The sequence below is a fragment of the Phocoena phocoena genome, chromosome 8, assembly GCF_963924675.1.
Source record: "Phocoena phocoena chromosome 8, mPhoPho1.1, whole genome shotgun sequence".
NCBI lineage: Eukaryota > Metazoa > Chordata > Mammalia > Artiodactyla > Phocoenidae > Phocoena > Phocoena phocoena.
The window spans coordinates 96957596-96979813 of record NC_089226.1 but is presented as its reverse complement, the minus strand read 5'-3'; the positions used below and the strand labels follow the sequence as shown (position 1 = coordinate 96979813).

At 44.6% G+C, this 22218-nt stretch overlaps 1 protein-coding gene across 1 annotated transcript in view; it reads right to left on the bottom strand.

The window, feature by feature from the left end:
* CSTPP1 (centriolar satellite-associated tubulin polyglutamylase complex regulator 1) overlaps positions 1 to 22218 on the bottom strand; it is a 189515-nt gene that overhangs the window by 20478 nt on the left and 146819 nt on the right. The window contains exon 3 of the mRNA XM_065882673.1: positions 1591 to 1675. Coding sequence (XP_065738745.1) covers positions 1591 to 1675 — 85 coding nt within the window. The remainder of the gene's footprint in view (positions 1 to 1590; positions 1676 to 22218) is intronic.

Genomic DNA, 22218 nt, shown 5'->3' with positions numbered 1-22218 from the left:
GGCTCAGCGGCCATGGCTCATGGGCCCAGCCGCTCCGCGACATGTGGGATATTCCCGGACCGGGGCACGAACCTGCGTCCCCTACATCGGCAGGCAGACCCTCAACCACTGCACCACCAGGGAAGCCCGATCCCATTTATTTTAAATGTCTAGAATAGGCAAATATATAGAGACAGAGTGTGGTTGTCTAGAGCTAGGGAGGATGGGGGGATTGGGGAGTAATGGCTAAGAGGTGCTGGATTTCTTGGTGGGGTAGTTAAAATGCTCTAAAATTGACTGTGGTGATGGATGTGAATATACAGTTGACGCTTGAACAACCTGGGTTTCAACTACACGGGTCCACTTATATATGGATTTTTTTTCAATAGCAAATACGCAATCTGCGGTTGGCTGAACCCGCAGGTGCTGAACCCATGGATGCAGAGCCACGTATATGGAGGTACTGCGTATATGGAGAGCTGACTGTAAGTTATACTTGGATTTTCCACTGCACAGAGGGTCGGTGCCCCTGAGCCCCTCCCTGTTCACGAGTCAACTCTACTCTGTAAATATACTTGACTAATTGATCTAGGGAAGCTGGGCATTTAAAAAATTATTATTTAGATTTTACCTTTTTAGAGCAGTTTTAGGTTCACAGTGAAATTGAGGGGAAGGTGCAGGGATTTCCCATATACCTCCTGCCTCCACACATGCTCAGCCTCCCCCAGATCAACATCCCCCACCGATGGTACCTTTGTTACAATCATTGAACCTACATTGAGACATCATCACCCAAACTCCACAGTTTAGATTTACGATTCACTCTTGGTGGTGTACATTCTATGGATCTGGACAAATGTCTAATGACACGTATCTGTCAGGTATGATATAATACAGAGTATTTTCCTAAAAATCTTCTGCTCTGGCATTTTTCAGAAAACAAGATTTTTGCTATACTTCCATTTGCTGCCTTAGCTCAGGTTTTCAGTTAAATAAGTAAAAGTTAACTGAGGCATAGCCCAACTACCTCATTTGGTTAAAAAATGTGAATGACAGTGAAACCAAACACAGAAATTAGAGGGTTCTAACTATTTCTACCAAGTCTTCCTGGTTCTGGACTAATCTTGAAAACCTTCTTTTAGCATAAGTAATACAATTTATCCCTCCCTCAATTGGGCTTTATCACCTTCATGTTTTCCAGTCTCGAACTTCAACCCCCTTTATCACAAGTCGCTGTCAAACTTGCCCCATATTTTCTCAGAATTTCCTCTAGGGATATTTCTTTGTGTATGTGCCTGTGTGTGTGTGTGTGTGTGTGTGTGTGTGTGTGTGTGTGTGTTTGCCTCTTCATCTCACCACCTCCCAACTCTATCTGCAGACCATAAAACTCCCCGCAGAAACCACCAAAGATCATTTGGCTTCCTTTTGGAAATGCAGAAAGTATTATGTTTTTGGGCAAATCCCAAATAGACCCCTCTCCAAATGCCAGTTTTTTCCCTATCAGTTTCATTCTCCCCTAATGGTATGTTTGTTTGTATACAGTTCAGGTTTCTCTCAGAAGCCTGGGCCAAAGAGGGGGCTGAGTTGACTTCAAAAGCCCAGGAGACATACCTGGCTGCTTTCTGAGTGAGCTCCAGCGGGAAATCCGGGCACAGTAATTGCAGCAAGCAGTGATATTCCCTCATGGTCAGCAAATCTGGAATGGAAATGGATAGGAACACATTAGGTCTCTGCGTGTGAAGTCACTGCTGTCTTTTTGATCATTTCATGGGTTTCAGACCTACTCTCAGTAGATCTGCTCTTTTAAAGGTGAGTCAGTGTTAAGGCTGCATTAGCCACTAACCCTCCAAGGGTGAGATTTTAAGATCAATATTTCTACAAAGTTTTTCCTGGATGGGAGGCACCCAGCTACAACACTGTGGCCAAAGGAGCTTCACTGGTTTGAAAGATGGTCGGGTAAGAAGGGGGAATTAGAGGGGTACCTTCATTAGCCTTCTTATGTATGAAAATCCACAAGAATGAGTCATTTCAGAGCTGGCTAAGTTTGCTCAAATTCTCTGGCATGGTAACATTCACCACAACATGCCCAAAGACCATCCACAGAATATCTGCAAGCAGTATTAAGGCAAATGCAGTCTTGCAATGTATGGAGGAGAAGAATACAGCATAGCAACCCACAGACCTTCTTACTCTGTCATCCAGTACTGTGCAGGCTGGCTCCTTTTGGATGGCTGCACACAAATCTGGTCATCCTATTCTAGGAAGCCAAGACCAAGGTCCAAGATATACAATCTAGGCAACCAAGTGACTCCTAGTATACAGAAGCAGTGCTTTGGGAGAGATGAGCCAGGATGAGGCTCTGTGGCCCAGTAGAAAACCCAGAGAGGTAAATCTCAGGGGGGTTTACAGAATGCCAAGGGAGAGGGAATACACTGATGTTGAAAAGTTGTTTTGTTACTGCATGTCCCAAAGCCAAGAGATTTTAGATCAGTCAGGCAGCTGCAATCCACAAGTATTCCATATACCAAAGCATTTCAAATATGGAACGACGTGCTGATGGTAAAGCAAGATCAGGCAACCCAGAAGCCCTCCTAACTGGGAGCATGAGTGAGAGAAGGGAATCCAGAGGGCATGGCCACACTTGGGGAATGAAGATGATGATCACAGGCACTGGGTTTCTTTGGACCTAAGTTAGCTCAAGCCACAGGAATCCAGATCTCCTGTCCCTGATAGTTTGGTTGATGCGTTTCCAAGATAAAAACCCCAAATCCCCAGGGAGAGGCCTGGGTTCCTACTACTTTTTCATCAAGGCTCAATTCAAGGTGGGGGCATAGAGTTAGACTAACCACACTGCCAAAGTCAGGGACACCAAAGCGACAGACTCAGCGTCAATGTAGGTCAAAGGATCAAGATGGCTTTTGCGGCCTTCGTCTTAGCCACAATGGGGTGTGCACTTTCCTCTCCTCACTCGCCTGACCTAGGGCGCAGCCTAGTAGGAGGTTTTGTTCTTCAAGGGAAGGAGTTAATAGCCACTTGTGGGCTCGCAGACTTGGGGTGAGGGACAGGAAAGACGAAAGGGAGAAGAGCCACTGAATCTAATATGTTCCCACTTTATTCTCACTTCAAAACACCCTGTATAGAGAGAAGTGAGTTCTGGCAGGAACTAAATAAAGTTCTATCTTTGAATCATTAATGCTTTTTTTCCTTTCTTTCTTAAAATTAATTAATTAATCTATTTATTTTGGCTGCACCCAGTCTTAGCTGCAGCATGTGGGATCTTCATTGTGGCATGTGGGATCTTTAGTTGCAGCACGGGGGATCTTTAGTTGCGTCATGAGGGCTTCTTAGTTGTGGCATGCATGCGGGATCTTAGTTCCCTGACCACGGATTGAACCCAGGCCCCCTGCATTGAGAGCTTGGAGTCTTACCTACTGGACCACCAGGGAGTTCCCATTAATGCTTTTCTAGGCTAAGATTTGGTGGATGGATCTGATACCATTCTTGGGGGGGGGGGTCAAAGTATTTCACAGTTATTCATATTTATCCCCCAAATTATCTACAAGATATCCTCAGGAAGACAAACAGGGTAAAGGAAAATGAGAAGCCGAGAGAGTTGTATGACCCCCTTATTCAATCAAGAAAGACAGTGCTGGAAATCGGTCTCAGCCTCCTGGTTTCCAGGCCCTCAGCTCTCTTTTAGGTTCTTGATGATATTCTAACTCATGTGCTTCAAATACTTGCTTCCTAAGCATAGAAGAATGATTTACGAAAATAATTTTGTACTTCTCCAATGCAACAACAGCTCTTGGAAATACTAAATACATCAGAAAAACAAAATACATCCTGTTCACCACTTCTGGAACTTGACTATCCCCAATGTAAAGTGAGGAAGATAGTCAGATAAAGAGATGAAGGGGAAGTGCAGGCAGATAAACAACTTTGGCCAGTTTAATTGTGGAAGACAGCAGTTCTATTAAAGTAGAAGTAGGATAATATCAAGGCCAGATAATTTCAAGGGAGAGGCATCTGCCACTTGGAGACGCTCCTGGGTTGTACAGAGGGTATTTGGGAGAATGGTGAGCACTAAGTGTTGTTCCAAAATCAGAACACTGATGAACAAATGGGAGCTGTCCTCCTCCTGTCCCCCTGGCTTGGGTGCAAATCTTGGCTCTGCAATTTCCCAGGTATGCAACCTTGGGCAAATTGCTCAATCTCTCTAAATCTCAGTTTCTCATCCGTAAAATGGGAATGATGACACCTACCTTTCAGGGTTGAAGTCAAGATCAGAAAAGATGATGTCTATAAAGTACTCAGCAGAATGTCTAGAACATAGTAACACCAAACAACAGGAGCTATTTGGTTTTGTTTTTCAATCCTGGGGGCAAAGGCAGGAGAGGAGGAAGGTGCTTCTTGCTGAGTGTAAATGCTTAAACCCCTTTAAAGTTTTCCTGCCTTGAAAATTCAGTCAGATTGCTTGAGCCGAACCTGTTTTTGAATACTCTTCTGCAGTCTGCATTCATTTAATGCCTCCTCCGTTCCCAACAAGCCAGCGGTCTCCCCAGCTCCAGAGGCTCACACTCAGGCATTGGTTAACTGTAAATGCTCTTGCCTATTTGGGGTCCTTTGTCTCTAAGAGCTCTCCAAGATCTCAAAGATCTGCCTTCCAGGCAGCCCTTGGTGCTTCAGGAATAACAGTAGTGAGACTGACTCGTCACTGTGCTCTGTGCTCAGGCTTTGAATTAGCTCACTTAACCTTCACAACAACCTCACAAAGTAGACTCTAGCATTCCCAGCCACATTTCACAGATGAGGGCGTGAAGGCAGAGAGATGAAATCATCTGGTGAGGAGAGAAGGGTCCAGAGCCTGGGGGACAGGAAGGGGACTTGGCTTCCCAGAGCAAGATCCTAGGCTGGGGTCTAAGGGCTGGATGGGCTTAGTTAACGATAATAATACTAACAGTTAACATTTACTGAGCACTTACTATGGGCCAGACACTGATCTTCCAAGGGTTTTACCTGTGCCATCTCATTTTATCTAATCTTCACTGTGGTTATCCCCATTTCACAGACACAAAAACTCAGATCATACTTAACTGCTGGAACTAGAATTCAAACTCTGGCAGTCTGGCTCCAAAGTTTACCCAACTAACATTTTCCGCACCTTGATCTTATCAACCGTAATGTGTGAAGGCTTAATAGCTTGTTCTCCTCCCCAAACAAACTGCAAGAACTAAATAGCTCCAGGTGAACTGGATCAAGGAGACAATTCAAGTGAATTGGGATTTTTTCATGTAAGAAATTAAGTCTGAAAGGTTCTAATTACTGTCAACAGGAAAGACTGCAGCTCCAGCACCACAGCCTTTGCTGAGCCGGAGGCCATGGGAAGGTGGGGGATGAGTACACCCGTGCTGGTGGCTACATAGCCATTTCTCATCCCCGCCCACCTGCCGGTGCTCTCCATCCTGGCAGGTGCAGGGAAGGTAAGCGGTGTGTACCAACAGATGCCTTCTCTAAAGGAATCCCCCCACAATTAGGAAAGCTTCAGCCAGCAGGTCCTGAAAGTTCAAAGGCAAAGACATAAGACGACTTTGGTATAAGATCAAGATCAGAACACTCCCCACAAATTGGTGCTACTCTTTTTGTGGGTGGTCAGAGCTGTTAAATTTTCTTATTCTAAACCTTGTAATAGTCCCATTGACTGTGTGGCTCTGGACCAGAGGTTTCTACACCCTCAATCCTATCATCTCAGGAGGCAGCACAGTACAGCATTGTGGCCCATAGCATGGACTTTAGAGTTAGACTGCCTGGGTCCAAATCCAAGCTTTAACACTGATTTCAAATTACTGACCTTTAAGTGCTCTATGTCTCAGTTTCCCCATCTATAAAGTGGGTATAATGGTGGTACCAACATCATTCAGTTGTTGTGAGCTAATGTTAAGAACTAAGAATAGGGCTTCCCTGGTGGTGCAGTGGTTGAGAGTCCGCCTGCCGATGCAGGGGACACGGGTTTGTGTCCCGGTTTGGGAAGATCCCACATGCCGCGGAGCGGCTGGGCCCGTGAGCCATGGCCGCTGAGCCTGCGCATCTGGAGCCTGTGTTCCGCAACGGGAGAGGCCACAACAGTGAGAGGCCCGTGTACCGCAAAAAAAAAAAAAAAAAAGAACTAAGAATAATAGCCCATCGTAAGTGCTCTGTTAGTATTTGCTGTTATTATTTTAGAAATAAAGAAACTAGGGTTTCTTTAAGGTTAATTACTTTTTCAAGGAGACAGAACTAGTAAGAGGAGGGAGGACTGAGATTCAGACATACGCCTGTCTAGCTCCAAAGGTCCTGCAAGTTCTACTCTAGCAGGTGTGATCTGGCTGGTTAGTGGGGGACTTGACTTCTGATGATAGGATTGTTTATGCCAGGTGATTGACAAACTTTACATCTAAGTTAAAGACTTATTGGGTTGACCAAAAAGTTCGTTTGGGTTTTCCTGTAACATTTTACGGAGAAACCCGAACGAACTTTTTGGCCAACCCAGTATCTAAGTTAAACATACAGATACCCTCCAGTTGGGCAGGGCAGTTGTGTTAGTGCAGAGCGCAGACCTTGTAATCAGATGACCTGGCTTCAAAACCTGGCCTCCACTACTTACCACCAGTATGACTTGGACAAGTTAGACAATTTTTCTGAACCTTGGTTTCCTCTTAGAAATGTGACTAATCACAGTACCTACCTAATGTGATTGTTGTAAAAATCAAATGAGGTAATTTGTATAGAAGGAACTTTTCTGAAAAATTAGCAACATGCTCAATAAATGGGAGAATTATTTAATAACTATTAACTAACTGGTTAAAACTTGAAGTCCTGAAATTAAGGCATCTTTGGCCTTAACGAAAGCCCTCAGCACAAGGCCTGGCATACAGTAGTAAATATCTGTTGAAGGAATGATTGAAAAAAAACATGCACCGCACAGTGACCCAGGTGAAAATTCGGAGGGACGAGTTTCTGGTCACTGTGTGAACACAGAGATGGGGTATGGCATCAGGAGGCATGACTGTAGGTTCAGGGCAGTGTGAGGAGGTTCCGGGAGCTGTAAAGTGCTGAAAATGGAAAACGTCCTGGTTGGTAGGTAACACAGTTCTCAGTGAACTCAATACCTTATGGAAGGCGTAACTACAGTCCATGGCCTTGCTGACTCCCAGCACTTTCTTATCAAGTGCTCAGTCCAATCAACTCGAGTATTTATTTTCATTGGAATAGATCACCAATTATACCGTGAAAATCAGAAGCCGCCTAGGGTTTACTTCTTAGTGATTCACTTTACTACTGTTACAACTCTAGCTGGAGTTTTGAATACTGGAGTTTTCAAGATAACCAATCCCTGACTCAAAGTATTCTTTTCCTGGCTAGCCCTACTCTAATCCTAGAGAGTGATGGATTATTATTGGATGGATGTATTATTATTGGATGGATTATAGTGAGGTTATTTTGGCTAAGAAAAGTAATCTTGTCACAAATTACTGAGGCCCAATATATTCAAGGGCTAACTCGTTCTCACTTCTTCCTTTCTTGGAAAAGAAGGATTGAAGACCTTCTCTTATCTTTTCTACATCTGGTCTGCCTTCTTGCTGTGGAAATTCTGGTCTGTCAAGCTCTGTGGGGGTAGCTTAGTCATCTCTACATCCTCCTCTCAGACCACCACACGTGTCCACACGTTTGCTCAGAAGAACTGCGGCAGTGTGTGCTTGAAGATTCAGATGTTTCCTGCTCTTCCTAGGAAATGGTGCCTTTTCCAGGGTCAGAGTGGTGTCACTAAAAGAGACCCGTGCAGGAGTGCCAGATGGAAGGAATGAGGGCCATACCTTTGTTCCTGACTCAGAGAAGCCTTCCCCAAAGCCTGAATCAAGGGTTTTTACCTCCAAAACTCTGGAGGAGGAACTGGGGTTTAATCTGAGTTCATTTGCATGACTGCCTTCATGCTGAGGGCTGAGTGAGCTAGTGCTGAGACTGGAGCTGGAGATAATGAAATGCTACCAAGCCACGGAGAATCCCAGAGGACTGGACAATCTCTAGTTGGTTGGCTGCATGATCTCAATAGGAACTACCACAGAGGCCAGAGAACACCACAGTCCATGAGTGGCCTCTCCAATTTTCAGCTGCAATTGTTTTTATATTCTTTTATGCAGGGGTTGTGAAGGCTCATTCCAAATGACACTCACCCCCAGCCAGGCTGCTCTGCCAAGAGATGCTCGGAAGGACATGGATAATTCAGGGCATGACCATACCACCCCTTCCTTTCCCCAGGGCACTGAGGCTATGGTACCAGTCCACAGCTGAGTAAATATCTCAGTGCTACTCTGCAAGGAGGGGAAGGGAGAGAGGGAGAGTTGGGGGAGGGGAGAGGAAGGAGGCAGACATCTGACTGCTTCACTCCCCACGTGGCACTTGGTACCAAAAGTCACAGGAAGATTGCTCACATCCTAGGGTCATGTTCCTGTCAAGCAAAACCCCCAAAGAAGAGCAGATTGTGTTCTTCAATTTTATCTTCTTTGACAGCACTGTTGTTTTATATTGTAAATGGAGGAAAATGATAATTAGTTTACTGAAAGGGATGCAATGGCTTCCAATGACACCTGCGGGGCCATTATTAACACTATCTTTTGCCAACTCATTACTCCCCAGAGTATGTGTAGTGTGTTCAAACAGGGGCAGAAAGCCAGACTCTTTAGTTTTTATATTTGATTATGACTAAGCCCAACATCAAGTGACTGTTACTTTTTGGCCAGTATATATGTTCTAGGCAAAGTACTAAATCAGATATAATAACAATTTCATGGCAATTTTTAGAATGAATAAAAGAAACTCCCCAGGAACTGTTTATATTATACAAAGGTTCAAAGAAATGTGAGCATTTCTAATCAGGGTCTGAAAATTCTTCCCCAGGGATTGTGTGTGGCACATAATGGCAATCTGATCGGGTTTTGGGGCTAACCATGGCCATCTCTAGCCACCACTGTGGGACTGAACCAGTGGGCTGGGCTGATATGTAAGAACCCTCTATACTGTGTATACACCTTGGGGTGTTACCCTCTCTTCTGTACATCCTGATAGGCTCCTGAGAGTTGGAGGACCAAGGCAAGGCTTGGTTCTGGGGGGAGGCACTGTCTTAGACAGCTTTGATAACATGAAACACAACAGGCTGCACATGCCCAGGGTGGGAAGCCACGTGGCATTATGGAAGGAGGCCCCAGCCCGGAGGAAAGAAAGTCTCTCTTCAGTAGCAACAGGGCTAGCTACTCTGGCACAGGCACACAGTCTCCTGACAGTTTACAGAGGAATGGAGGCAGCTTTGGACACTAAAATGTAGAGCAGGATCTTGGCACCATAGGCTCCCAAAGGGCCCACCAGCCCATCAAAGAAGTTATTTCAAGCCTAGCACTGCACTACCATTTGCACTCTGATCCAGAGACCAACTAGTCCAGCCCTATCAGGTGTTGCTCCTTCACATTTTTGTTTGGAAATGGGAGGATAGGGTGTGCGCTTTGAAGCAGAGATTTCAGAGCTAAGGTGTAATTTTTATCCAGGAAGAAGCAGGTGCTGCTGTAACCTCCTGTGACCTGCTCCTGTTCTTAACCGAACAGAAACGGTCAAACAGGCACAAGAGCTGGATAGTGAACTTCATTCCCCCCTCACGGGAAGTAAAGGTGAGAGGAAAATCCTGCCCTCTCAGTGGTGGTGTATCTGGAATACCTCACTCAGTTTTTGAAACAGAGGTAGCATTTTAAAAAGAACTTGGTCTGAGTTCTGCAAAGAACTACTTACATGATACTGGCCACAGGTTTTCTGGACCTCCATTTTCTCACCTATAAAATAAGGATGTCGTGGTATGTAAGGGCTGAACAAAATTTTTGAACAGGTATACTTTTTGGAAGGTTTTTTGTTTTTTTTTTTGCTGTACCGCATGGCATGCAGGATCTTAGTTCCCCGACCATGGATAGAACCCAGGCCCCCTGCAGTGGAAGCATGGATTCTTAACCACTGGACCGCCAGGGAAGTCCCTAAACAGATATACTTTTTAAAAATGGAAACTTTATAAGGAACCTTAATGTATAACATAGATAAAAACAAACCTCTTCTTACCCAACTTTGTCCTCAATAGCCTTCACTGAGGCTAGAGGTGTGGGGATGAGGAAGCTGCGGGAGAAGGCCTGAGGCACTGCTTTAAACTCTGGGCTCTATAGAGGACTGTTTAAAAACCACTGGCCCGGGACTTCCCTGGTGGCGCAGCGGTTAAGAATCCGCCTGCCAACGCAGGGTTCGATCCCTGGTCTGGGAAGGTCCCACATGCCACAGAGCAACTAAGCCTGTGCGCCACAGCTACTGAGCCTGCGCTCTAGAGCCTGTGAGCCACAACTACTGAGCCCACGTGCCACAACTACTGAAGTTCGCGTGCCTAGAGCCCGTGCTCTGCAACAAGAGAAGCCACTGCAATGAGAAGCCCGCGCACCGCAACGAAGAGTAGTCCCCGCTCGCCGCAACTAGAGGAAGCCCATGCACAGCAATGAAGACCCAACGCAGCCAAAAATAAATAAAAAATAAATAAATTTATAAAACAAAAAACAATCCGCCTGCCAATGAAGGGGACACGGGTTTGATCCCTGGTCTGGGAAGATCCCACATGCCGCGGAGCAACTAAGCCCGTGCGCCACAACTACTGAGCCTGTGCTCTAGAGCCCGCGAACCACAACTACTGAGTCTGAGCGCGCTGCAACTACTGAAGTTCGCGTGCCTGGAGCCCGCGCACCACAACGAAGAGCAGCCCCCACTTGCCGCAACTAAAGTCCACGCGCAGCAACGAAGACCCAACGTGGCCAAAAAAAAAGAAAAGAAAACCCCACTGGCCCTGACCCCTAAGTGGGTCTTATATAGTGCCTCACTAAGAGTGCAGGCTCCTGAATCAGCCGACGAGGATCTAAATCCTGGTTCTTAATCTGGCCAGGTGGCACTGAGCCGGCCAATTAGAAATGAACGTGAATAACGATCATCATGACGTGAATGTGAATGAAGATGATACTAATACTAGTCATGAAGAGTTTCTGAGAGGGTTAAAAGAGACGATTAAAAAAAAAGAGAGATAGTAAACTTAAAGTGCTAGAATATGGCACAGGGCAGGCACTCAATAAGGAGTACCGACTCTTGTTATTACTCTCCTGTGTTTGAGGCACACAGGTGCGATGGCACCTGCATAACAAAAGGCACAGTTCATGGAAGTCCTCCAGCTCCAGCCAGTGGGTGGCTAGAATAATCTTATTCCTTATCTCATAATTATTTTATCTTGCTTCCTTTGTTCTTATTGACAAGTGAATAACAGACTTCCTGCCTGAAGGCAGGTGTACACCACTTTCCTTGATAGTCAGTGCACTGCCAATCCTCTCTCTTCTCACTATTAAAAGTAGTGATGAGTCATATTTATAAAGAGACTGTACAATTATGCAAACTGTTTTCATATGCATCATCACTTTTGATCTCCATAAGAAGTTTGTGGGGCAGCGAGAGGAAAATGGGAATAAAAATATTCCCATTTTTATAGACAAGGAAAATGAGTCTCAGTAAGGGATAAAATCACCAAGTAAATGTTAGAGCCAGGATCAGATCAAGCCTTCCCATTCCAGGGCAAGGCCTCTTTCTATTACACAGGCCAGTTCCCTGTGATGTCTTTTTCTTTCTTGCCATATGGTCCCTGGGACCCTGGGAACTCAGCCTGCTTTTATTTCTTCTATGGATGAAAAACACCTAGCATAGCAAATTCCATAGTGAGAATGCAGTAAATGTTAGCTGCAAATGCTATTATTATCATTACTGTTACTATTGAAATCTGCCACCAGCTATTCCACCTCTTTCTATCATCTTTCTCCTAGGCTGACTCCAGGGTCAGATGTAGTCTATCTGGCTCCCAGCTTCCTTGTTGCCCTCCAAACAAACTGACAGAGGCTTTCTATTTTTGGTGACTTGCTGCTAATCTCTATAAGAAAATAGAGAAGGGATAACAAAAACAATAAACATTTAAGGTCATTATTAGCCTGTATCTGCAATGTTAACAGGATCAGACACAGATTAGCAAGAGAAAAGTATATTTAACGTACATAAAAAATACTTCCAGCTACCTTTTTCCTTTCCAATTTAAAATGAGGCCGAGAGTTGGCATGGAGTTTCATAAGCTATCAGCAAAACTGTCTGACGAGGACTTGTCTGAGAAAGCAAGCCACAGAAAACAAAAACCAATAAAAGTTATTATTTCTCTGGGCTTTCCACTGTCCAAAGTAGCCATAGAGTAAATAAGAAGTGGAACAGATTACGCATTTGTTTTGCTTCAAATGCATTTTCCTTCTCTTCTAAATAAACATAATAAGAAGCAGTGGCTAACAGAGTTACTCACTGAGGGTGAGCTGAACCAAGACAGACTAAAAATAAAAAACAATCTAAGTTCCCTCGTCCTCAGTGATTGTGCGAGTATGGGAAGGCTGTTGCCAGCATGTAGGCGTATTTATAAAGACCACAGCCTGTTCTCTTGTCAGAATGCACTAACTTCCACCAATGATGATGGATTTATGGCTACCCATCAACTAAAAAAATAGACTTCAGAAACAAAAAACAGCAGGAACCAGATAGAGGGTTGGATGTAGATAACACAGACATTTCTTCAGATGAATCCACCTTTGTCTTTCCTGCTGTCTTCTGTCATTTGTGGGCATATATAACGTAACATATCTATAATTATATGTATATGTGTGGGTAAGAGAAAGAGGCAGCTAGAGACAGAGAGTGTCTGACTTTTTTGGGACTGGATGGGAAAGGAAATTGATGTTAGCAGTTTCTGTTCCTTAAAGCCATCGGCTTTGTTTTTCAAAGTATGGTTTTCCTGGTAAGAGATTCCTTGCCTGTAATGTGAGTGAATCACTCATCTTACTTTAATAAAAATGTGAACCAAATGCTAGTGGCTCTCCACCCTGGGAAATGACACAATGTTTAGGCTTTCTCAACTCGGATGCTTATCTTTCAGTGGGACTGGCAGGCATACAAAAGGAAAGGAAAAAGATAAAAAATACCCCAGTGACATCAAAGGATAAACCTGCCCAATTTCTTTTAGGCATAAGTATTCTTGAAGACAAAGTCTGGTCTTACTCACCGGAGTTTGGATAAGGTACTTGGTTTGCCCATTGATGGGTGGCCTTCAACTGGGCACCAGCTCTTTACGCCTCAGTTTCTTCCTCTGTCATGCCTCACGTACAAATGATCAGGGTCGATTAGACTAAGTTAAATATATTTTAAAGTATGTAAGATTTATACCTTTTGAATTTTGTCATGTTCATGTATAACCCATTTAAAAAATTAAGAAGACAAAAGTATGAGCAGTGGGAAGACATCAACGGGTCTTAAAAAAGTAAGACCGTTCAGAACTATAAAAAATTGCAAATTTTTTGTCTCAATAATCCTCAGGGTTCTATTTGGGTCTAACATTCTAGGATTCTCTAATTGTAATTCTCTGTGGTTAAGGCAGTAACCTAAAGAACTGGTAGGACGTAATTTGCATCTAGGTAGCACATAACTTGCTAGAAGAGTGGGATGCTATGAAACCCATGTTATTGTCTGCTAGTGCAGTATACATAATAACTAAGGACATGAGATTTGGAATTAAGACAGGGAAGTCTGTTGGGACTTCCCTGGTGGCGCAGTGGTTAAGAATCCGCCTGCCAATGCAGGGGACATGGATTCGAGCACTGATCCGGGAAGATCCCACATGCTGTGGAACAACTAAGCCCGTGAACCACAACTACTGAACCTGTGCTCTACAGCCCATGAGCCACAACTGCTGAGCCTGCATGCCACAACTACTGAAGCCTGCGTGCTCTAGGGCCTGCATGCTGCAACTACTGAAGCCCGAGCACCTAGAGCCCGTGCTCCACAACAAGAGAAGCCACCACAATAAGAAGTCCGCATACTGCAACAAAGAGTAGCCCCCGCTCGCCGCAACTAGAGAAAGCCCGCACGAAGCAACGCAACTAGAGAAAAGACTCAATGCAGCCAAAAATAAATAAAATTTACAAAAAAAGCAAGCAAGGAGGCCAGCCAGCCACCCAGCCAGCAAGCAAGAAGATGCAGCCAGTCAACTCTGCATCTTCCTTCAGAAACCTATTGTCCCTCATTCTCAGTGGCTCTATCTGCCCTCTCTAAATCACCTTGTTTTGTCCATAATGAAAAGAGTTGGAAAAGCTGATAATCATCTTTTAAAATCCTTTACAGGCTTCTGGATCTTATTATAATGCCCCTTGGCCCTTCCCTATATCAATACATACGCTCACAGTTTGGGCCCAATGGGGGCACAATAAGATTATACATCCTTTCCAATGAGGGCAGGGGTGGTGGGAAAAACACCTATCAAAGTCAGGGCTAAAACTGATTAGTTACAATGCTAATCAGGCTTCATTTTTCTTTAGTCATAGTTATTGATGGTTTTCCTTCCTTTCTACAACCTAAGGTGATTCTCTGTTTCCTCCTGGGAACAGTGTGCCTGAGAAGGGAAGGCTCAGAGACTTGGAACCCTGCCTTGGCTCTGCTGGACTACCTCACTTGAGCATGCTATTTACTCTTTAGGCCTCAGTTTCTTTATCTGTAAAATGGAGATAACAATCAGTTACCTACTTGGCAGCAAAAGGCCAGATCTATGATCCTGTGATTCCCAAGGCTCTTTCAAGTTATGGAGCTACAAAATGGACTAACTTCCAATGCTGAGAACAATGAAAATGGATTTTCCAGGTGTCTGTACCCTACACAATAATACCTAACGTATTTAAAACTTAACTAATAGGCAATCTCAAATATCTAAATGCCAGTAAGCCTCTAAGCAGGCAAGACAGATGTCACGAAGTTCGCACATTAAAGCTTATGTGGTTAACTTACAGGCTTCTGAGAAATGTCCTGATTATGCTCACAGTTTTAATAAGCTTGGCCATCTAGTTTCTAAACCCAATACAGACTAGACAAAGTCACCTGGGAGAGGAAAAGGAACTATAAAAGGCGGGTGCAAGGACAGCAATGAGAAATTAGGCATTAACAGCATGATAGAAACATGATAGAGAAGCAGGAAAAAATATTTAAAATACAATCGATGCTCTTAGGGTACACTTCAGTAAGCTCTGATGGCAGCAGTGTTTTCCAGCATAACATAATTTATAAGTATATACTTAGATGCCAAGATAAGTTCTATTTAAGAATGCAGGGGGCTTCCCTGGTGGTGCAGTGGTTGAGAGTCCGCCTGCCGATGCAGGGGACACGGGTTCGTGCCCTGGTCCGGGGAGATCCCACATGCAGCGGAGCGGCTGGGCCCGTGAACCTTGGCCGCTGAGCCTGCGCGTCCGGAGCCTGTGCTCTGCAACGGGAGAGGCCACAACAGTGAGAGGCCCGTGTACCGCAAAAAAAATAAAAATAAAAATAATAGAATGCAGGGAACAGTATTTTATACCTATATCTACATATAGATATATATAAATATATTTTGAAAAGATTTCCATGTACATTACAAACAACAAAAAATTTTTGGTACTCTAAGTATAAAACAGTAGGCTGTAAAACTGTAACTCTTCTTCTGAGTTTTTCTATATTTACTGTTTCTGAGCCATTTATTTATCCTGGTGTTGGTTATTTGTTTTTAAGCTACCTTCCTGAGTCCTATACACCCATTACCTCATTTAATCCCTCATAACAGTCCTATTAGGTAAATATTGTTGTTTTCATTTTACTTGCAGATGCAGGGAGGTTAAGTCATTTGCCATTCAGGCTTTGAACCATGGGTCTGCCTGAATCTAAAGCATGTGCTTTTAAATATTCCATGATTTATTAATGATATATGTGTCTGTTTGCCCCATTATCACCAAAAGATTGAATCTTGAGAGTGAGAACTTTTATGTGCCACAGGGACTGGTACATAGTGGGCACTTAGAAAATGTTCCATGGACTTTATCTCTATGCCTCCTTACATAGATCCCAAGCCCTTAAAGGCAACATAGTATATCCCAATGTATCTCCAAGGATAGTTCATGGATCATCTACATCCCAGACCTACAGAATCTGAATCAGAATCCTCAGGGTTAGGATGGGTGAATGTGCATCTAAACAAATAGCTCAGGTGACTTTTATGTATATCAAAGTTTGATGGGACTTCCCTGGCGGGCCAGTGGTTAGGACTCCACGCTTCCAATGCAGGGCGTGTGGGTTCCATCCCTGTTCTGGGAACTAAGATTCCACATGCTGCTTGGCATGGCCAAAAACTTAAAAGAAAAATTTTTTGAGAACTATTGACCTAGTGCTTGAAAGCACATTCTTTGGAGTTAGTCAATCCTGGCTTCAGATCCCAGCTCCACTACTTAAGAGCTGAGTGATGTGGGGCAAATTAGTTACTTAAATTCTTTGAGCTTCAATTCCATCATCTTTAAAATGGAAATAACAGAAACACCTACCTCACATGGTTCTTGAAGGGATGAAGTTCGCCAGGAATTATAGAACATCTACTGTGTGCCAGATACTCTGCTCTTTTAGGTGCTTGGGATATATTAGGGAACAAACAGACAAGTTCTTTGCCCTCCTGAAGCTTACCTTATATTGGAGAAGACAGATAAGCAAAATAAATAACTATAGAGTAAGTTATTGATAAGTTTAACGGAAAAAATAGAATAGAGCAAGTCGAATAGGGAGTGTGAGGTAGTAGTGGTGGCATCATTTTATAGAAAGGAGTCTAGTTCAGTTTCATGAAGAAGGTAATGCGTAAGCAAAGACTTGAAGAAAGTTAAAAAGTAACCTAGGCGGACATCTGAGGGAAAAGCATTCCAGGCAGAGGGAATAGCCAATGCAAAGGCTATATGGAGGAAACATACCTACTGGGTAAGAAGTACAGCATAGAAGCCAGTGTAGCTACAGCCAAGAAAACAAGAGGGAAAGGACTAAGGAATAGGGTTGGAGAAATAACTGGGACCAGTTCATATGTGGCCTTTTAGGCCTACATGTAAGGATTAAATAAGATAGTCATGTTAGGTGCTTAGAACAGTACATGGTACATAGTAAACACTTAACGGATGGTATCTACATCTGTATTTACATTAACATCTTCTGGTCCCTAAGCAGAGCTAGTCTGGAAGGTCAGGCTACAGGGACTATAGCAGGTTTTATGTACTTTGGTGGGGTTACAGAATCCTTCAATGTTTCCAAAAGTACAGAAATCAAACAGATCAAAGGCCTGGGTGATCCCCAGCAGCAAGTAGAGATGGTTAATTCTCTGCAGGTGCTCAGAAAACTGAACTAACAGAGACACACAAAGTCAACATAGCATCAATAAAAGACAGGGAAAGAGTGGGGTGTGGATGGGGTGGGCTTGGCTAAAGGCTGAAACCAACAGAAGAGTCGTTAGTAATGTAAGAGGAAAAGCAGTGGAGCGTGGAAGCGTCACAGCAGATGAAAAACATTCTAATATCAATGAGACCACAAAGTCAGGAGAATAATGACTACAAACTGCTGGGGAGTAAGCCAGGGAGCCCAGCAACATGAATGCACTTGTATGGGGGGAAAAGCAAATTAAGAGATTCAGGCAAAACTATCCCGTTTCCTGGTGGAGGAGGCTCTTTAATCTTTAATATCTCTCTCCTGACACTAGGCACTGATCTTGCCCCAACAAGACAAAGGATAGCGTCTGAGAAGCTTTTACTTCTTGATTCGGCAAAGGACTTCTGAGGAGACGAGTGCCACGTGGCTGCCAGGTTAAAAGGATGTGTCCTCTCAGCCCTCCCGTTTCACAGCTGGCGGTGTCGGTGCTAGGACACACCCACCCACCCTCCAGGGCTCTCCCAGTGGGAACAGCTGCCTGCAGGGCCCCGGAGCTCTGGAGAGGGGTGTGGTCTTTTTGGGAACTGGAGGCAGGCAAGAGTGTAATCAAGGCCGGATAGATACCCAGGCTGGGCTTTAAACCACTTTACATTTTTGTGCCAGTTTTTTCTGGCACCTGCCCTCGGGAAAGCTAAGCCAGGTACTATCGAGTGGAAATCTGGAAGTGGGCATCCGTTGTGGCCTCAGTTACGCCAGCTTGCCAAGGAAGGGTGAAGTGCTTGGTCTCCATGACCCTGACCTAACCTACTCCATAGGTAACTTAGGTGTTACTTTCAGTTTAGTCTGAGTCAGAAGAAGTGAAGAGCAACTCGCTTTATGTGATGTTCAACTCAACACATTCAGTTTGGAATTGAAACCATTATGAAAACCAGTATGAGAAACCTCGTATTTTTATTCCAGTCCTCAAAGTATTTGTCAGTCTGCTTTCACCATCTCCTGATAGTAACCATATATTTGCTTTGGGGGTTCTTAATTGCTACATTCCTACCTATTTATTCAGTTAATAAGTATTCAGTGCCAACTGTGTTCCAGGGGCTACGCTAGGCTCTGCAGAAACAGCAATGCATACGACAGAAATCCCTATTTTAATGGAACTTACATTCCAGTACGTGTGTGTGGGTGAAGAGATAAATAAAATACTTGTACAGAGTGATAAGGGCGATGACATAAGTAAAACGGGGTGGTGTGATATGGAGTGACTGAAAGTGAGACACTAGATGGGGTGGTCAAGGATAAACTCTTTGAGAAGGTGTCATTTGAGCTGGGGTCTAACCGGATGAGAAGAAGCCAAGCATGCGATCTGCGGAAAGAAGAAACAGCGCGTGCACAGGCCGGGAGATGGGAAAAAGCAGCAAGAGTGTTTTGCTTCCCATTTCCCTACTCTGCATACACATACTACTTCTCTGTCTCTGGCACATTACAATCTGTTAAAGAAATTGCTCTGTGAGGCCTGGGAAAGGAATGATATTGAACGAAACATAATTCCAAGGTTCACTGATTACTGGAGACACATATTGGCACTGGCAGAGGATTGGGAGCTTAACTAGGTACTCTGATCCCAGAGGAAAGATAAGGCGAGGACTCTAGAAACGGCTCTTTCCCCCTTTGCTGCCACATTTCCCTACTATGGTTAATTGGCAAAGCAGTCCATGTGAATGAGTGCAGGATGTCCAAATTGCAGCACTGTTTCACACATCATCATTTCAAGTCACCAACTGACAGGATTTAGCCCTCTGTGTCTGGCAGCAACCAGCAGTGAAGCGGAGAGAATTCCACTGGATTATCCAAAGCATCCGACCCGCAACTGAGGAGTGGGGAGAGCATTAAAAAAGCACACAACAACTCCTGAATGGTATAGTGAGCCATTTCGACATCGAACAGACACACACAAATATCCAGCCGCCTCTGAGGCCAAAGGTCAATTTCTTGTGCTTGTCCCTGATCTTCAGAATCCGTTCTTGATCTAAGCTCAGTCCCTCATTTCCAAGCAGAGTCAGGCCAGATGCGCTGCTCTAGGGCAATACTCCCTTGTCTGACTCCAGAGGAGCGTTAGAGCTGAAGTGGATGACAGCAGGGTCAGTGGGAGAGGAAGAGGGTACAGGCAGAAGGCAGGACACGTCCTCGAAAGATAAAGTGTTGATAGATTGGTTTTTCAGCTGAAGAAGCTGATCTTTATCTTCGGCAAGCCCACCACAGATCCCAGGTTTGGGATGAGGGGATAGAATAAAGCAGCAAATTTCCATCTAACAAGAAGTAGACAGTACTGAACTGCCCCTGCTTTGTGGATTTCTGAACTTTCTAATTCTTAGTCAAGTCCGAGACTTCCCATATGCCTCATCCTTCTCCCCTCTAAGCCCTTCTCACACAGCTGTTAGGTAAGATTTACTAGATAGAATGTGTTTGCAAAATCTGTTTTGTTCATTGGACCATGTTTATCTAGAAGGAAAAAAAAAAAAACCTGTCCCTTCTCACTATTTACTTTTTGGTGACTGTCTTCTGGGATTTGGAACTGGATAAACAGATGGCCTTCACAGAAGGTATCAGGCGGAACGCCAGGGTGTGTATATATATCTTGATCTCAGTGTATATATCACAAATAGTCCTCATCCACACAGCTGTGCTGGTTTTGGAGGGAAGTGAGGCGACAGCATCCTCTGGATGAGAGGACTCCCACTGCCCCAAGGTGTAGTGCTCCAAGGGCTCCCTCCAAGGAGCACCTCCCTGGTGGAATCTTGGGCTACAGATGCCAGATGGTTTCTAGAGTTCCAACCCCAGATATATGACCCCAATTTCATTTTCTGGCCTCTGGCTGTGGTAATTAAGGTTGTGCCAGATTCAGAACTGTTGCTTATGATTTGTACTGGGTTTGTTTGATATATATGGGTGCCCGCAATGTGCTGAGTGTTTGCATCGTCTATAGTGATTAGTGAGCTTCGAGCACCTCTGCAATACACTGGATGCCTCTGTGTTAAGGGCATGCCTGTGAGGGTTGTGGTTGTGTGTGTGTGTGTGTGTGTGTGCACGCACAAAAGTCGTGGAAGGCCTGAAATACAATTATTTTCCAGGCCACGGGAAAAGTATAACTGCTAGAGGGAACAGGGTACAGCGGTCCCTCATGTGATAGCAGGCTGCTGCTGACAAGGGGTTGGGAGGGGAGTGGAGAAGCTGTTTCCTCCTAATTTTTTGACCTTCTCTGACATAAATGTCTACTGTGCGGGTTGGTGGTGGAGGAAGTAACTCCATAATCGATATGTTTCAATTCCAAGGTTTGAAGAAACCTCATTACATTTCAGAGGACTCTTCTAATAGCCAAAAAAAAAAAAAAATCTTCATTTGCTTCACAGAATAGGGTTCAGGTGTATGTTTTCTTCACCCCTGGCAAAATTACTTTAAATAAACATGAAAATAAAAGATGACTGTACTGCCCAGACAGAGAACTGGTGCCAAACAGAGCCAACTCAAACCCCCCAGAAATCCCAAACAAAAAAACCTCCCTGGGTTTCCCTGGTAGTGCAGTGGTTGGGCGTCCGCCTGCCGGGTTCGTGCCCCGGTCCGGGAAGATCCCACATGCCGCGGAGCGGCTGGGCCCGTGAGCCATGGCCACTGAGCCTGCGTGTCCGGAGCCTGTGCTCCGCAACAGGAGAGGCCACAACAGTGAGAGGCCCGCGTACCACAAAAAAAAAAAAAACAAAAAAAAACCTGCCTGAGATAAAGTGGTCGCATTCATCAGGTTCAGGTAGCTCAAAGACAAGAACATGAAATGATTAGACTCTAACAGACCAAGGTGCTGGAGGTAATGGGACCTCATAGAGACCGAACAAAAGATTCTGTTTCTAACAAAGGTTCTGCAGACCTTTGTACTACAGTGAGCAGTGAGCGTGAGGGATGCTGCCCAGGAAATGAAAGGACTCAGTCGTTCCTCTTCAGTGAGCGGAGACCAGGAGGAGTGTTCCAGGGCACTCTCACAAACACTCTTTAATAATACCATCCAGAGCCTTTGATTCAAGGAACACGCTGAAGAATAAACAGCCTATTAATCTGAGTTTTCTGGTGCGCCTGAGTATACAAAGCAGCAATGAACTAACCCCTTGGCTCTCGCCAATGTCCCAACGGCGCCCCATCCGCTGCTCCACTGCACTGCTCTGCTCCCCCTCTCCACCGCTGCATGCAATTTGTCCCTGGAAAAGCTTCAGGTTTGGGGGGCGCTGATGGTTTCAACTAAGGATGCCCAGGCCAAACCCAGGGTTCAAAGAACTGGAAACAGCGCATCCTTGTTTGGCCATAAGTAGCATAACCATGTGACTTCAGGCTCAAATGAGAACTGTGCGGTAATGTGACTGGGTGAGGAGACAGAGTCATCAGTCTGCCTCTTTCTGAGCCAAGTTGACAGCCACAGGCCTGGGAAAGGAAGGCCCAGTTTCAATTGCTTCCCAGTCTTGGTTACCTTGGTGGCGGGAAGGGCTTCCTGCATGGGTGGGCTTTGGGTGCTATTCTGTGGAAACATTCCTGGGCATTTTGCCTAAGTAAAAATTACCAAGTAAGGTCCCTGAGTTTTCAAGGAGGAAAGGAGAAGAAAGATAAGTGGCTGTTTCACTCTCAGACTCTTTCACTGTGAGTTGTTCTTTAAAAACAATCAGGTATAACTTTTGTGATAACAACCATTTGATGAAGGATCAGGGTCTCCTTTCCGCCCTCCAGGAAATCATAGATAAAGAAGCTGATAGTATGAATATTGAGAAATAAACCAGGGTTCAGTTGTTGAAACAGTGTAACTAAGGCTAGGATCATAGGCTCAAATCAGCCTTGAGAGTCAGGCGGCTT